This window comes from Vigna umbellata, chromosome 8 (genome assembly GCF_029865625.1).
Source record: "Vigna umbellata cultivar VRB3 chromosome 8, Vumbellata_1.0, whole genome shotgun sequence".
NCBI classification, from domain to species: domain Eukaryota; kingdom Viridiplantae; phylum Streptophyta; class Magnoliopsida; order Fabales; family Fabaceae; genus Vigna; species Vigna umbellata.
The window spans coordinates 47,035,309-47,052,504 of record NC_142172.1 but is presented as its reverse complement, the minus strand read 5'-3'; the positions used below and the strand labels follow the sequence as shown (position 1 = coordinate 47,052,504).

The following is a 17,196-nucleotide window of genomic DNA, read 5'->3' as shown; positions in this document are numbered from 1 at the left end:
CAATCGATACTTGTTAGTTTCCAAAATAAACCCTAATATCATTTTCCTTTTGTGATTACTTCTCCTAACTTTGTCACATACTACTTTGTAAATAAGTTGGAGTATTATGGTTAAACATCAACTTAAGTCAAGTTTAGTTTAACATTTGAATGTAGTCGTTATTTTATGCATATGTTATTGAAGTACTCGTAGGAGTTTGAATTAAGAGAAAGTTGAAAAAAATACGAAAATTAGTTGAATGTCATCTCCAAAAATATTTATGGGAAACATTGATTTTTTTTTCAAGTTAAAAATTACTTTTTCTTATTCATTATGTTTAAACAATGTTATTTATACATAATAGTTTTTGAAGTGAATGCATTTATGTATTCCAGAAATTCAACATGTTATTTGTATACAAATTTGCAAGGTGAAAGTGTTTTAAAGTATTTGTCTTTGTTCATGAACAATGTGTCATTTCTATTATTATTATTATTATTATTACTATTATTATCTATTAGTTAAATGAATTTATATATATATATTATCTTTTCCATTCTCCTTTATGCTGAACACGCCGAAAATGACAGAGAGAGGAAGTGGAATAACGATCCATAAAATAATAATTATAATAAAATAGCAGTTCCTCGCCTGCTCCACAGTTATAGGGTTCATTCCTTCTTCTCCTAGATCACCAATCTCGTCCAGAATCGGAAGAACAAAATGGGGGTGGGAATATCATTTCTCATAGCGGTGAAAGCAACAACGCTTTTTCTATTCTTCGTTTACCTGAAGAACCTCGGTTTCACTCTCTTCTCCCTCCCTTTTCTATACGCTTCGCTCATCTCATTCTTGGTCTCAATCGCCTCTCACCCTTCCATCGACCTTCCCATGCTTCTGGGAAAAACCACCGATGGAGCTTTCCCACTTTTTTCACTGATATTTTTCGGCCCTTACATCTACTTCGTTCGCGTTTTCTCCAAGCTCCGAAGACTTCGAAGCGGAGAACCTCCTTACACACAGGTTCACGACTATCTCTATGTCGGTGGCTGGCCATCCTCGCCTCACATGCTGCCACCTGGCGACCCTGCCATTATTGATTGCACGTGCGAGTTCCCGCGTGTCAAGGACTTCACTGCGGGCTTGCCCTACCGCTGCATTCCGACGTGGGACACGAGGTCGCCTCAACCTGCTGATATCGAATCCGCAATTAAGTGGGCCTCTCGACAGAGAGACCTCAACAGGCCCATTTTCGTTCACTGTGCTTATGGTTAGTCAGCTTTATTAGCCTGTTCAAGTTAAATTCATGGTGAATATGAATGCTCTTAAGATTGTTCTTCTGTTTGTTCTATGTAATCTGCAGTGAGAAATGTGTAGTTTAGAATCTGTGTGGGATGACTCAAGTTATTTATACATAGTCTTAATCTGTTTTTGTGTTGGTAAATTTATTGATAAGTGGTCTCAATGTAAATTATATTCATTTAGATGTAATATAAATCAATTTTTATGATATGGAAAAAGAGCACGTGTCAAAGTTGAAGGGGAAAAAATTGGTTGGAGGGGAGTCATTGTTCTAAATATATACCTGAAATTGGTAACAACTTTTTATCCCAAAACAGCTGCTGAAATCTCTATAAATAATATTTTTCAAACATGTTCTACACATAAAATCGCCGCGGAGAACTATGTGCTTTTGAAGGCATACATTGTTTCTTTTATATTCAAATTTAAAATTTGTGACCATTTTTTCATGCCCCCAACCATGACTATCTGTTATGCAACCATTTTTAGCAATTGATTGGTGTTTCTCTTGTGTTAGCGTTTCTGCTTGTCTTTCGTGTGATGTGTCTTGTAAATAGTTTATGCAAATTTTAGCATTAAGGCCCTGTTTGGATAACAATATTTTCGATAAGAACTTAAGTTTTTACTGGAAATTGAATGCCCTCGGAATGAGCTATTTGTGGGCCAAAGTATTGATTCTAACGAGGATTGAACATAACACCGAATGGATATCTACTTGTGGACGATGCTCTGGTGATCAAGTCAGAGCTGAATAGGAGAGAATTATGAGTAAAAAATATGTATAAGATTGAGATTAAGTTGAAGTTTAAGTCTTCTTGGTGTGGACATACAAATATGAGATTTGAGAACTTTATCCAAATAAAACTTACATGAAACGTGACCTCTCAAGTGATGAATTTTTTGTTTTTATAGACATTAATAGTTCGATTTGTATTCTGTAACTCAATGATTATATAATGAACGACAATTTATTCTGTCTTATGTTTGTTTTAATTGCTGCTGTCCAAACAAGGGACTTGAATTCAGTAGACTTTTGAGAAAACCAATGATGTAGGTCGTTGCTATATTCTCTTTACTCTAAATGACTTATTGAAATTTAGAAAAGGGAAAGATAGCAGAAGCAGCGTTGGACAAAGAGTTAAACTGGGAGTAATGTAACCAATCAAAGGAAAAAAACACCTTTCCAATTCTGTAAGAGGTTGTAGATCTTTGAACCACAGCATCCCTAATTGAGAAAATAGAGAACTGAGACAACCAGGAGAGGAAAGAATCTGATTACAACAATAATACGTGTTTTGGGTGTAGTATTCTATTTTCATCAACTCCAGCTACAAAAGGTTTGACATCGCATCGCCAGTGGATTGGCATTTTGCTTCCTTCATGAAGAATATTTTTGGTTTCATACTGCTCTGGTAGCTTATCTCAGGTTGACTCTTTGATTGTCAGTGAAGATTGATAAATGCAATCGTTTGGCTCGACAAGAAGATAGTTGTTAGTTTTGATATTGAACAAAGTTTTTCAATCACTACGCATGAAGTATGCCCTTGGAGGGTTCTGCATTGGAGTGTTAAACTAGGAATAGAATCGACTCAGAGGGGATGTACATTGTTTTGAAAGGAAGACCCAGTGAAAATGAAAACTAGGAATAGAATGAAAGGTGTCATTGGAAGGTTGAAAAAGAAATTCTCACTAAGTATCGATCCATTACCAAGTTAAAATTTTTAAATTATGAGAAGTTATTAAAGAGAAACTGGTTTCTTTGCCACTCATTATTAGTAGCATCAACATATTCTTTTATGTGTCGTGTTTTAATGGTCACCCGTGCTTTTAAGTGGGTGTCTGTCACTTTGTGGTTGTTCTTCATTATTATGAGCACTTGCATGAGCCTGCAAATATGAAGATATTATTTTAGTTAGGCATACTATTAGAACTGTAGTTTTATCAACGAGGTAGATTATATGACATTATAAATGTTGCCTTTATACTCATTTTAGATTATACGACCATCTTTAACTTTTTTGTTTTTTGGTGTAAAGGTCATGGAAGAAGTGTAGCAGTTATGTGTGCACTGTTAGTAGCACTAGGCATCACCGAGGATTGGAAGACTGCTGAGAAGCTGATCAAGCAAAAACGACCTTACATTCGAATGAATGCTCTCCATCGCAAGGCCCTTGAAGAATGGTCCAGACACCGGTTGTCTGCGCCGAAGAAGTAGATTAGACGTACATGAGCGTGGGTTCCTCCTGTTAATCTGATTCTTTCGATAATTTTATAGTATCATTGTTTTCCTTACAGTTGCAAACGAAGAAAGACTTTAGAAACGTAGATTCTCCTCGTGCCATTACTTTCTTAGCGTTCTTGTTACTGAACCCAAGATCTAATATTTGGTTCTAATTCATGGTTGCCAATTATTCTGTTGTCAGCTTCTTCTGCTTTGGTCATGTTGAAGCTGATGCGCGGAATAGTGGGATTACATATCGTGAGAAGCTGTAACATCATCAATAGACATCATTTCATTGTGTGATGTCCCATGATGATTCCTTGTGTAGTTTTTGATAAATACGAGTCATGCCTTATGTCAATTGTTTTGAGTCTAAGAACTATATCAAAACGAGGCATCAGTTTGAAAGTGATACGTATAATTGCTGAAGAGAGTTGGAATCAGATACACCAAAATAGAACGAGACAAATCATTTTGTTTCTTTTCGTTAGTGCCCAATATTTTTTAGTTTTTTTTTTCATTTAAACCTAAAATGCATGTAAAACAAATATATTTTTCTTCTATTAATTTTTTGTTAAAATATACGAAAACAAAGTATGAGAGGATATACTAAATTTGAGCTGATTTTCCATTATATAAGAGGATATAGTCCCGTATCCTTGTTTGTATGAATATTTTAAAAAGTTTGATTTAGTTATTTTTACAAAAATCATCTAAAATTTAAACTATATTATTTTTCAAAAATATTCTTCATCAGTGAATATAGTAAAATAATTTTTGGACTCTTTTCTCGGATAGAGATAAATTGTGGGCTGTATTTCTTAAGACGCATTAATTAATTAGATGAATATAATTAAGAAAATAATTTTGAGAAATTTAACAGCATTAATTTATTTCACTAAACTCATTGATTTCCATTAATTGATTAAAGAGGTCTAAATTAATTAGCGATAAACTCATTGATTCCCATGAATGATTAAGGAGATCTACATTGATAGCAGTAGAAGTTAAGGGCCAACTTTAGTTTTTTAAATATTTTTATTTAATAAAAAAAAATAGGTTCACTAAACCGAGAGAAAGTGAACATGTTTAAATCTGTTCTGAACTAGGTCATTGAAAAGGCTCAACTTGGACAAATTTATCCATGGTTCCAATAAGCACTGACTTAATATCTTTGGATTTTTGGAGCTGGAAATAAATAAGCCATGTTATACAATTTTACATTCCTTTTTGTTTCTGGGTCTAGGTCCCAGTTACGTACTGTGAAATGTTTGGTTGTTTCTCAGAAGATGCACATCACCTGAGAAATGTAATAGACACAAAAAAGACATCTTTAAATATCAATCTTCCTCAGAGGTTACAACCATCCAAGTGTATTCGATTAATGCACTGAAAACTAATTTATGCTTAGCTAATTGTTCAAATTCAATAGAGTTTACTTGGTTTATTTATTTATATATTTTTTAGTGCTATTAAAAGGTGTACTATTTTGACCTTAATTCCAAAGTTATGCGCGTCATGGTGGCCTAAAAATTATTGGGGCTTATTTTTATTTATTTTTATTTATTTTTATCTATTAACCATTATAATTAGGAGACTAATCTTTAATTCAAAACTTAATCACACGTAAAACCCCACGACCCCACATGGGAATTCAATGAACTTGGGCCTTTTGCAAAGGTCACATGAAAAATAGGACACAGTGGTCTTAACTTCCTGCGCCGACTTGACATCTCTGACTCGCCGAGCCTTCAAAGGGTCACTTTCCCCATACCCACCCCATATTTTGTCCATTCCACTGTCCTTAAATATAAAACTCTCTTTGTACCCTCATTTTCGTTCCCACTTCTTCAAAGTCACAATCTTTGTCGTCTCTTGACCGTAAGTCTCTCCCCACTTTCCATGGCTTCCTTTTTTCAATCTCTTTCTTGATTTTGGATTTGGGTTTAACCTGTTATGCATATTGCTTGCGTGCTTTTGCTTTTATATGTTGTGTTTGCTTGTCATGAAGTTTTGTTTTATTGGGTGTTTTTTTTTTTTGTCTCATGCACAGATCTTTTTATGTTTCGATTGTTTGATCCACACCCTCTTTCCCATTTCCTTTGATTTTAATTTTTTTTAATTGTTCGTCAAATTTTCAATATCTGCTGCTGGGAGGAAGAGGGTTAAGATGGGGATCAAGATATGGTGATAGGAGGGCAAAACCTTTGATGTGGAAACAAAAAGGTTGCGAGCTTTTTGGACGGTGTTCATTCTGGAGGAGATCTCTGAGTTTATGATTACTGCATCATTTTACAATTTCATCAACAAAAAAGTTGCGAGCTTTTTGGATGCTGTTTATTATTTTGATATGCAGTACTATTTACAGCTGGAATTCACGACCAAAACACCTTTTTTTATAAACTTTGATTTGGTTACTTGAAAATATTTATGATAAAAGTTAGATTAACTATAAGGCTGTGCTTATATAGTATTATCCTCGTCCTACAGTTTCGTAAACTAGTGTAGGAGGCTGATGATGTTTATTTCTGGTCCAACTTCACCGAGTATCTTTTTACCCGCACCAACACTGATTTTTAAGATGCAGCTGATTAGATTTTCATAATTTAGGCTTAATTTATATAATATACGTTCAAGGTGTCTGGTAATAATACTTGATCTGACTTCGTTATTGAGAAGCAATTTCTGGTAATCTGAGTTTCCCTATATCCTAGAGTGGAGCAAAAGCAAAACCAATTTCTTGAAAAATCTACAACCTTCTAATCTTTAGTGCATGATAGGCAATCTTGTCGTTTTTTACTTGTAAAAAATTCCCAAGTACTGTCAGTATGTCGCTGATTTTATAATTAGTTTGAATATTGTCACCTTATCTAATCAGTAAGTTGCTTGTCAGTTCATATAACAATCAACAAAGTTACAAGAGCATATCAGTTATGTTTTTTTATGTGAACTTGAAAATCAAGGTTTGTACTTGACTGTGTTGAGTCGTTTTAATGGCAAGTTCTTGAGTCTTTCACTATTTTACAAGGAAGTCCAGTCTTGACAGTTAAATATTTTTGATGTATTGTGTTCCGTTTTGGGGTAAACAGTTACTTTTATTTGGATTTAATTTGATAACAATTTTTCTATTTAACTTGTACAACAGTTATTGGATTCAGGTATAAACATGTCAGCTGTGAACATGTCCACCATGACACTTCCAATAGCTTCCTTGTCTGGAGGATCTGTGCCTGCTGGGAGGAGATCTTGTGCTCTTTTTAAGAGTCCGTCATCTTTTAGTTCTGTGAAAAATGTGTCTAAAGCATTTGGACTGAAATCATCATCCTTTAGAGTGTCAGCAGTGGCAGTATATAAAGTGAAACTGATTGGACCAGACGGTGAAGAGAATGAATTTGAAGCCCCTGATGACTGTTACATTCTGGATTCAGCTGAGGATGCTGGAGTGGAACTACCATACTCATGCAGAGCTGGAGCTTGCTCTACTTGTGCAGGCAAACTGCTTTCAGGTGCTGTGGATCAGTCAGATCAATCCTTCCTTGAAGAACAGCAAATGGAGAAAGGTTACCTTCTCACATGTGTCTCGTATCCGACATCAGATTGTGTGATTTACACCCACAAGGAGGAAGATCTCTGTTAAGTGATCATGTTTATCTCTTAATAAGGTTTATGGTCACTGCTTCATTGATGTTTGTTCAACATTTTTAGTCGTTTAGTATGCAGCCATTGGATTGGTTAAGCCAATAATAAGGCCTTGTTTTACCTATAATATTTTCAAACTTTACTTCAAAATATGTTTTAAAATTAAGAAGCTACTTTGGTTAGTGTTGCAATAGGTTTTTTCCTAATTTTTATTTATTTTTTGTGTGGGTTTTATTTCTTGGGAGAGACTATTTACACCCCTCTTTTTTTTTCTTCACAACCACTTTTTTGACATTTTTAAAATATCTCTACGGTCATTTTTCACATATCTTGACCGAAATTTTCTGTAAAATGGCTATCTTCTGATGAGTTCTAGAAAATATTTTTCTTGAAAGTCATTTTGTAATATAATATGAAACATGGTGGACAGTATGAGAGAAAATAAAAACAGTTTCTTTTTACACTTTCATAAACTTCTTCCTCGTCTCATAAAAAAAATTGTTTTTTTTAATTGTGTAATATTTTTTTTTAGAAAAAAAAATCAAATAGTAAAATTTGAAAGTTAAAAATTATTTTTGAATTATATAATTTGAAAACTAAATGACTTCTAAATTATATAATTTAAAGGTTATTTTTTAATTAACTATTTTTACCTCTAAGAAATTGATTTTGATTTTTAGATTAATTTAAAAACTAGTTTTAATTTTCAGATTATAAAAATCGAAAAGGATGAACAAATAAAAGAAAAGCAAAAAAAGAGCTATAAGTGTTTGCATGAACCAAGTTGAAGAAGCTCACTCACAATAAGTTTTACATTATGTTTAACTTTTCAACACTATTACCAGATTTTATTGTATATGTAAGATAATTGAAGCACTTAAAAATATAACAACGTCTCTTCTTTATATGTTCAAATACAAATTAAATAAGCTCTACTTAAAATTATAAATATAAGTTCAAATAAAATTAACTTCTTTTAAAAAGTTAATTCCATATATTTAAATAAAAACATAATTATATACAAAGCTCTAAAAAATTAAATATCCACTGCCATAAACTTTTGGTTGAGTGAACATTTTTTTTCTTTTAAAATCGTATAATCTATTTGATTTCCTATACTTGTAAGTGTTGGTTACTAATTCAAATGTTTTTTTTTTTAAAAGTACTAAATTAAGCATATATTATATTAAAGTATTAAGGTGTAGACTTTAATTTTAATTTAACCTTATAAATTGACTTTTAAAGCTTACAATATTGTAACATGGTTAAGATTATTTTATGCTCAAACTGAATAATGAAAGTATTTGATAATCAAGAGTAATAAGATGAGTCATGATCTACAAATCAAAATAGGAGGATCATGTTAATACTTTAATCCATCAATTTGTGTGTGTCCAAAATAGGATATATCACGTTAATATTTGTAACCTATCAATTTATTTTGGTCCAACTAACTTAACCCACCAAATTAATAGATCAAAGACAGACACAATGAGCTGGTCCGATGACCTTTTATATTATATATATATATATACATATATATATATATATGTATATATATATATATATGTATATATATATATAGATATATGTATATATATATATATATGTATATATATATATATATATGTATATATATATATATATGTATACACATATATATATCTATACACATATATATATCTATACACATATATATATATATACACATATATATATATATACATATATATATATATATATATATTAAAAATAGATTAAAAGATTAAATTTTTTATATTATATTTTTTTAAGAATGATTTAAGATAATAACATTTACAAAATAAATTATAATTGGTAGTTATAAGAGTAATTTAATATTTAAATTCAATCATTGTTTTCATTTATCGAAATTAAAAAATTAATTAATCAATTAAAAAACTTAAAAATTAATTATATGATTAAATATGTTTTCAATATTTATTTATATATAAATAAAAGAAAAACTTTCACATCTCTATCAGTCTATAATTGAATGGGTTATAAATTTTAGTTTGTTTTATCGTGACAGTTAGTCTAGCCAGATTTATTTTTTACGAGTCAATGACAAGCGAAAAGTCAAATTAAATCATGACTTGTTTTATTACTTTATTAATAATACAAATTCATATAATAATAAATATTGTAGAATATTATAGATTGATATTTGAACCTTTATCTTCTCTTAATATATGTAATATTTTTTCATATTGATATTTAATATTTGCAAGGATCTTACTTTTGTATTTTTGAATGTTATTTTATATGTACCTGTGATACGATATGGAGATGAACATATTTCATTATAAATTATTTGTGAAAATTTCAGGAATTTTTCATAAGACATTTACTCGTAAATGGTTTAATTTTGATGTCATTGATATTTAAACTTATAACTTTAGTGCGTATATAATTAACACAATACAAAACTGTATGTTTTTCTAAATTACTAATATATAAAAAAGATTATATTATGACTAATGTTTACTCATTCTCATTCCTAAAATAGTTATTCTCAATTTGTAATTAAATATATATACAGTAACACGAATACTATTTTAACATGTAGTTACTAAATGTTTTAAGAATAAAAGTACATCAATATAAAAATATTGAGTTATGTAAAACACGGTTTAATAAAAAACTAAAAAAGACTACAAATTCATGAAAGAAAAATTCTATATCCCATGGAACCCATAAATTCAAACAAACTTTTCAATTAATAAAAAAAAAGTAGAAAAATCACAGGCTATGTGTTTTTTTTTTTAAGTTTCCCCCTCAAGTTAAATAATCTTCAAATATAATCAAATTTAATCCATTAATTTTCACTCCATTAAAGTATGTTAAAAGAAGCACCACAAATTTATTTATCGATCAAGAAATAAATGAAAAAGAAAAGGAAGATTAAATAAGAAAGAAGGAAATATAAGCATAATATATATATATATATATAAAGTGCGTTGTTGGGATCTGAGGGAGAAAAGGGTAAAATGAAATATAGTAGTTTCCCGCCAAACGAAGAAGCAATCGTTTAAGGTTCCCGCTCCGTCTTAAGCGCATTTTCCGTTTCAAATTCCATTTCTCAGTGTGTCTGCCAAACTACTCAGCAAACGCAAAGGGTTTCTTTCCAATAATTCAAAGGTTCACTATTCACTCTCTTATTCTACTCTGCTTCGTTTTTATTTTTCATTCTGAAACAATCACTACAGCGTAATTCTGAATTATTCACCTATTCCGTTAATTTCGTTCGTTTGAGTTTTTATATTTAGACTTTTATTCACTGATTTGCATTAACTTTAGGGTTAGGCGATTCTCTACAGACAACACTTGTGTTCATTTTTTGTGCACTCAACATGTTTGTGTAAATTTCTCTTAGACTATAATTTGTCGCAGTTGTTCGTTTTCTCTTCCACTGTTAAATGTATTTGTGCTGCGACGAAAATGGAGACCAGTTTATTTTTTCCGAACATTCAACCATTATTTCCATGTAAGCAAATAAAACATTTGTTTAAGCTTTGCTTTCAAAGCTTGATTTTTTTCCCCCTTTTCGTTTCAGGCCATGGACACGTCAAATCCTGCTGTATTTGTGAATGCTCAGTTGATTCCCAACTTTATAGGGAAGAGAGTAAGAACAGTGGTTCAGGTGAATCAATATGGTGGTGGGGTTGCCACAGCAAAATCCACCGATGACTCTCAATTAACAATAAAAGGGTTGCCGCAAGTCCCCATTATGAATTTTATCGAGGTAATCGGTATTGCTGAAAGCAGCAACTCTATTGATGCCGAACTATGGACCGACTTTGGCAACACATTTGGTACGAAGCATTACAATTTACAATTTTTCTCACATGTCGTCAGTTGATATGTTCGTTCTTTTGTTCTCAAAGTAGGAAAGGGTTCACTCGAAGTAAATATTTCTCCAAACATGTGTTTTTGTTCAAAATTAAAATCAAAATTAGATTTATTTGGCGATTGCCCTCTTCCTCTGCCATTGGCGCAATAGAAACTAAAACCAGAAACTGTTTATCATTTCTATCTTTCTAGTGTTCTGTCCTGCTCATTTATGTTTGTTTTGATGTGGCACTCTCTATAGATACCAACTCTTTCAATCAGTTGTGCCAACTAGCAAATGGTGAATTCAAAGGCCTGTTTCTCTAAGAACATCAAAGAATGCCGCTCAGCAACTGGATGACGTTTGAAGCTTTTGTTTTACATGCCAAGGCACCCGTTTACATGTAAATCTAGGAATTATGTTTGAGTTTATGGTATCCCCAGAATAGCCGAGCAAACATGCTTTCTACAAACTATTACGTTTTTCAAATCTCCTTTAACTTACATCGTGTTATATGTCTAGTTTGGCATATGTCTGCAACTGTCTCCAGTGTCTTCAATTACACTCCTATGAAAAAGGTATTATTTAGATTATTTTACTCTTCACCTAACTAAAATATATTGGATATTTTACCTTCCATTCATGTTTATTGTTGTATTTTGTAGTACTGTGTATATTTACTCTGGTCCATAGATGCTTCCTATGTAGCTTATTAGCAGTAGTTTTGTTCACTATTTTAATAATTCGAGATCATTATGCTCATTTAACATTCAAAGCACAAAATTTTAGACCACAACTCACCACACTCCAAAATGTATGCGAAGATAAAGTTATGAATATTGCTCATGGTTGGTGCTTTTATTGGATGCATCCCAACTACGTCATAAACTTCCTTCACTTGGTGTGTTTTAGAGCGAGTCTTTCAGGAACAAATGTAGTTAGTTCAATTCTAGAAGGATATGAAAATGTCAAAAATATCCTGATAGTTAGTGACTTGTCACATGATCAATATCTTCTGTAGTTTTATCCCGAATCTTTAGTGCTTCATAGTGAAAGAATTTGGCGGTATGAGACCTTTCTCTTTACCATATCTCTTATTTTGTTAGGCAAGCATCTAGCTTTCTTTACGCCTCACATGAGTTTTTTCACCGATCAAGGATAGAAAGTGATTCAACGCATTTGATAGTTTCTTTGTATTGAGAATATAGTATCGTCGCCCCCTTCATCAAGGTAAGTTCGCATTCCCACACACTTTTCGGATAAGAATAAAGTACGAAGGAAGGAGGGCAACAAGAAGGGAAAAAGTAAAAGGAAAATAAAGTAAAAAATGACTATTGTTTACATAAATAAAAAAATAAAAGAAAACTCTTTATTAGTTTTTATGATTAAAATAAGGCAAAAGGTAGGAAATAAATTACGTAACTTGCATTATTTGAATGTAGAGGAATTTCTACCTTTAATTGAGATATATTCTTCCGTGTATCAAAAGGATTTTTATTTTTAGAGTAAACAGTTGGATTAGAATAATAATTATTGTTATATTTAGTTTTTAGTAAAAAAAACTCAGTCTTAGCTTAATGATTATAGTGAAGGAAAATATGTGTATTTTAAATTTGCCCTAACAAAATGATGGAAACTAAATAAATCAATTTAAAAAGTGTGTTTATTAACTCAATTTTATAAAATTTGTTTGTAAATGGAGATGTATTTTACTCATTATAATTTATTACATTTTTAGATAATTGTTATCATTATTTTATTAAATATTAATATTAGAGTAAGTGTTTACAGATAATTTGATATGGGATGAAGTAATAAGTTCAATAAATTTGTTATGATATACTTTAGTATCACGTTAAAAAATAAATTTATGGTAACTTAATCTTATAACGGTAACTTTTTTATCATATATTTAGTTAATATAAAATTTGATTCAAAACATTTCATTTTTTATCAAACACACTTAATCTATTTATCATAGGATTTGGTTTACACATTATAAAGATCAGTCATTATTTTGAAATATTTTTTAGTTAAAAATATGGTTTGACTGGCAACAGAAATTAATCAATATCTTTTGAGATTGCACATACAATTAATTAGCACAATAGTTAGTGAATGTTATTGTCGACTGAGTAATACTAAACAAAAATTGAGTAATCTTACAGCGAATCAATTTATGGCTAAACAAATTGATTCATATTGTGAAGATAGTTAAATGTAATATGAATAATTGTGCCTTGCTCACACTTAGGAGCTATGAGGTTTGGAAGATTTCCTTATCACTGAATCACGAATATCACAATGCTGCCAATGACTTTCTTTTTGGCTGTTTGGCCTTTATGCTATTCTCTCTGTAAGGACTTTAAGGAATCTTCCTCAACATTCCTCACCTTTTCTTTCTTTCTTTTTATCTCACTTCACATCATTTAAAAGGAATACAAAATTATTTAACTCCATTCATTCATCAACACTTTATTTTACATACCTATTATCAATTGCCCTTAATCCTTTTTCAATTAAATTAATAACATTTTAGTTTGATTAAATTAATATTAGCGATTAATCATTAATTTGGCTTAAAAAAGAGAGTACTATTATAGTCACACAATCCACCGTAATAATTTACGAATACTAATACTAATAATAATAATAATGTAGCATTTGCTAATTGCAAACCATAAAAAATCTAAGCTAGAAATAAGTGAAAAATAAACGTGAAGATAGTCATTTAAAACATAAGTCAAAATATTAATTTCCTTCAACAGCAGACACTCTTTCTTTCTGATAAGATGGAAGACGAAGTAATTTCTTACACTCTCTTCATATTATTATTTTTTATATTTATAATTATCTATAGTTATAACAGCATTATTAAGTAGATTTTTAAATTCAGTAAAAGCCACTTTTATGCGAGTTTACCGTAGGAGCGAAACAATTCTTATATGAAAACGTTCCTTAATTATATGACAGTTTTTAAAATTTTTATAAATGTATCATTGAGAAGAAAATTCTTAAATCCTATGTAATAGGACTAAATAGAGTTATAATTGACGATGATGTTATTGAAACAAACAAAAAGGTGTTGAAAATAAGTGGTAATGACAGTCTGATTGATTTTCAACATCGATCTGTATTCAATGTTTTGTCTCTTATGTTTCTTATTGTTCTTCATTGAATTCTTATGTCTAACATGAATGCGACATCGCGTGAGATTTCATACTATTACAGCTAAAAGCAACTCAGCTTAACGTGCACATTTCACGTGAAAACGTGGAATAAATTATCAATTGGATTTGGAGTTATATAATTTCTTCTGTGAACTTCATCATAACATTATTTTATTCAACTTTATAAAATTTAGATTATCTCTTCTCTAATAATTCAACCTGTCAAACGAGTTACATTGTTTATTATCTTTTCATCAAATGAGTGTGAATCCTAGCGATATATACTTTTTTTGTCAAGCAAATGTCTTATGTATTGATAAATGGAAATGCAACATGGTTTAAAATGAAAATAATAATAATAATTTGAATTTCAGAAGTGCATTGTGAAGGATAGAAGTAATGTGGTTATGAGTAGTATATGAAAACTAGTCATTTGATATAGTTTGATCTAGTTTATTGCGGATTAATCACTTAGTGAGCTAATATGATTTACTTATTAACAAAATTAAAAAATTCAAATTTGATTTATCCATCATAAATTGATGGATTAAATAAATTGACTTATTAACTTACTCAATTATAATATTTTTTTCTTTAGTCTAAAAAATAACAATTTTTTTTCTAATTAAAATGTAAATAAAATTCAATCAAAATATTATTCAAAATAATATAAATTTCATATACAATCCCGAATAGAAAAAATAAAATATAATCCAATATGTTAAATTTTTAATAAAATCCAAAAGCAATATAAAACAAATCTTACATTAAATTATTATTATTTTTTATCCATTTATAATATTTGAAGAAGGTTTAAGTTTAAAGTTTTATTTTTTAATATAACTTAAAATTTATAGATAAATTGGTAAGTTAATTTGACTTATTATGAATTTAATCCAAATAAATTGAATTTTTAATTAATTGGACTCAATTTCAATCCATGTCAAAATTTATAATTTTTTTTAAATCATGAAAATTGTGATGGATACAATGGGTTTTAACCCATTTGAACATGATATGAGCTTGTGTGGGACACGTAACGATGGTGGTTGAAGATTGTAATCAGTGTTGAGTGTTGAGATGAGAGTGTGATTGGGAGAGATTCGCGATTTAATATTTAGATTTTGGACCACCCACTATACTTTACTTTCTTATATTAATTAAAAGGTTCACAGTGAAACCACTTTCTTCAAAAGATAAGGCCAAACTTCCTTTTATATATTATTCTTAATTCTGAAATTCATTCATTCATTAACCTGCAACCATCTCCTTCTGCGTAATCCCTCTGACCCAGAAAGTGAGAAGATGCGCCAACAAATTTTCATTTTCATATAAAAAGGAGTCATCTTGAGCTAGATTACTAGCTAGAGTCCTATACCTACAAATGGGTTTCAAAGTCTTAGCATTTTCTCTTTTCATCTTCATCTGCTTCATTGCTATTACTTCTTCTGCATATCCTCTTCGCAGCACCTTTTCTTCAGGTAGTCTTCTAATTTCTATCTCTTTTTAGTAACTAAAACATGTCTTAAAGTTCTAATCAAAGCAGCATTTTATGTTTTTTACTGATTTCCAATCAAAGCTGATGTTTTAGTTCGATAAAATTTACATTAAAAGAGTATACGATGATCGAAGTGAAAACTTTGATTTAATTGAAAAATAGTAAAAACAACACTTCAATTATTGTATTTTAGTGCTTTCTTTTTTTATAATTTTTCTTCACTACAGAAACAGATATGAATTCATATACTGTTGCTTATAGTTATAGCTCTAGCCCTTTATTCCATTTGTGGGTACCTGCTCTGTGTATGCCAGCTAATAGCTGTGGTGTTCATCTCACAGTAAACGTACTATAAGTAACAAAGACAGGAAAATATCATATCAAGATTGTGGAAAGGAGCTTAATAATAATTTATGAGGTTCACAGGCATAAGCTTATTGTTTAATAGAATTATTATTACAGGGTAATCAAGCTGAGTTTTCTAATTGTAGAACTACTGAGTAAGGATTGACCCTTTCCAGTGCTAAACAATTCCTATTCTGTATCAAGAATTTCAGATGGTTTAGTATAGTATTAGTTTGATTCTATTACTGTCCTTCTTACCTTAATATACTATCTTCTTTTCTTTCTGTGCATGGACTGTTACCTTTTCGATGTTCCTTGTCTCCCACAATTAGAAATCTCAGATGCTATAACAACCTTTTGCTGAAATTCCATTGCAAGACAAGGCATATAAATTTTTGTACAGGTCGGTTAGAAAAGAAAAATATGCTTTTGAAAAATATTAGTGGTCTTTTGGGGGTATCCAACACCACATCAAGGACTCACTTTGGATAACTAAAATATGTAAAATTTAGTCATTATATAGCACCAACATTTACCAATGGAATGTGTGCACAAGTGTTTTTAGTAACAGACCACGTCATTTTCTGCTGCAATTCTCATTTGGGCAGAATTTATGACCTTGTTAGTTTCTTTCTTGAGCATGTGGTGATACTTTTTTTTACGTAGAAATTATGCAGAAGAGAAAGTTGGAAGATAAGGTAATAGATGGAAGTAAGATAGAAGGAGGTGGTGGTCATGGTGGCAATCACGGAAATGGAAATTCAGGATCATCTGACACACGAGGAGGAGGTGCAGCAGTTATACCTGTTTATGCAGCAGGTGCAGCAAACAAAAATAACCAACATCAGACTCGTCATGGTGCTGCAAGCTGCAACCTTAACAAAATCAGATTTTCCAATATGCTTATGATAGTCCTGATCTATCCTCTCATACTGTCATTTCTGTTGATATAGAAAGCGAAAAAAATGGTTCATTGTATATTCTGTAACAACTGTTACAGGTTCTTTGAAGGAATATAGTATTTGGTGATCTAGCGATGTATTTTCTTTAGTTTGAATTTGTGACAATTTATGTTACGTGTATCTGTTTCTTATGAATAAAACTTTATTCAGATTGCACCAAATATATTCAACACTCAAAATATCAAACAAGGCACTTATAAAGACCGTGAACTTTTGAGAATCTGTACCAA

The 17,196-nt window shown here is 30.6% G+C and overlaps 4 protein-coding genes across 5 annotated transcripts; all 4 read left to right on the top strand.

The window, feature by feature from the left end:
* Window positions 1-562: 562 nt before the first annotated feature.
* LOC124827787 (uncharacterized) lies at window positions 563-3,987 on the top strand. Its single transcript, XM_047300916.2, has 2 exons — window positions 563-1,249; window positions 3,318-3,987. The coding sequence occupies exons 1-2, from the start codon at window positions 703-705 to the stop codon at window positions 3,494-3,496; spliced, it is 726 nt and encodes a 241-aa protein (XP_047156872.1). The 5' UTR covers window positions 563-702; the 3' UTR covers window positions 3,497-3,987.
* Window positions 3,988-5,225: 1,238 nt separating this feature from the next.
* On the top strand, window positions 5,226-7,332 carry LOC124827786 (ferredoxin, root R-B1-like). Of its 2 annotated transcripts, none has more exons than XM_047300914.2 (2): window positions 5,226-5,383; window positions 6,648-7,332. In XM_047300914.2, exon 2 carries the CDS (start codon window positions 6,669-6,671, stop codon window positions 7,137-7,139), a length of 471 nt encoding a protein of 156 aa, XP_047156870.1. In that variant the 5' UTR covers window positions 5,226-5,383; window positions 6,648-6,668; the 3' UTR covers window positions 7,140-7,332. The 2 variants fall into 2 exon arrangements, with proteins under 2 accessions (XP_047156870.1, XP_047156871.1); XM_047300915.2 differs by having other exon boundaries at window positions 5,246-5,383; window positions 6,661-7,332.
* A 2,795-nt stretch (window positions 7,333-10,127) lies between these two features.
* On the top strand, window positions 10,128-11,630 carry LOC124827785 (replication protein A 14 kDa subunit B-like). The gene is made up of 3 exons (XM_047300913.2): window positions 10,128-10,300; window positions 10,716-10,974; window positions 11,253-11,630. Exons 2-3 carry the CDS (start codon window positions 10,719-10,721, stop codon window positions 11,315-11,317), a joined length of 321 nt encoding a protein of 106 aa, XP_047156869.1. The 5' UTR covers window positions 10,128-10,300; window positions 10,716-10,718; the 3' UTR covers window positions 11,318-11,630.
* A 3,724-nt stretch (window positions 11,631-15,354) lies between these two features.
* Window positions 15,355-17,129, top strand: LOC124827784 (uncharacterized). The gene is made up of 2 exons (XM_047300912.2): window positions 15,355-15,642; window positions 16,671-17,129. Exons 1-2 carry the CDS (start codon window positions 15,546-15,548, stop codon window positions 16,955-16,957), a joined length of 384 nt encoding a protein of 127 aa, XP_047156868.1. The 5' UTR covers window positions 15,355-15,545; the 3' UTR covers window positions 16,958-17,129.
* Window positions 17,130-17,196: the final 67 nt, after the last annotated feature.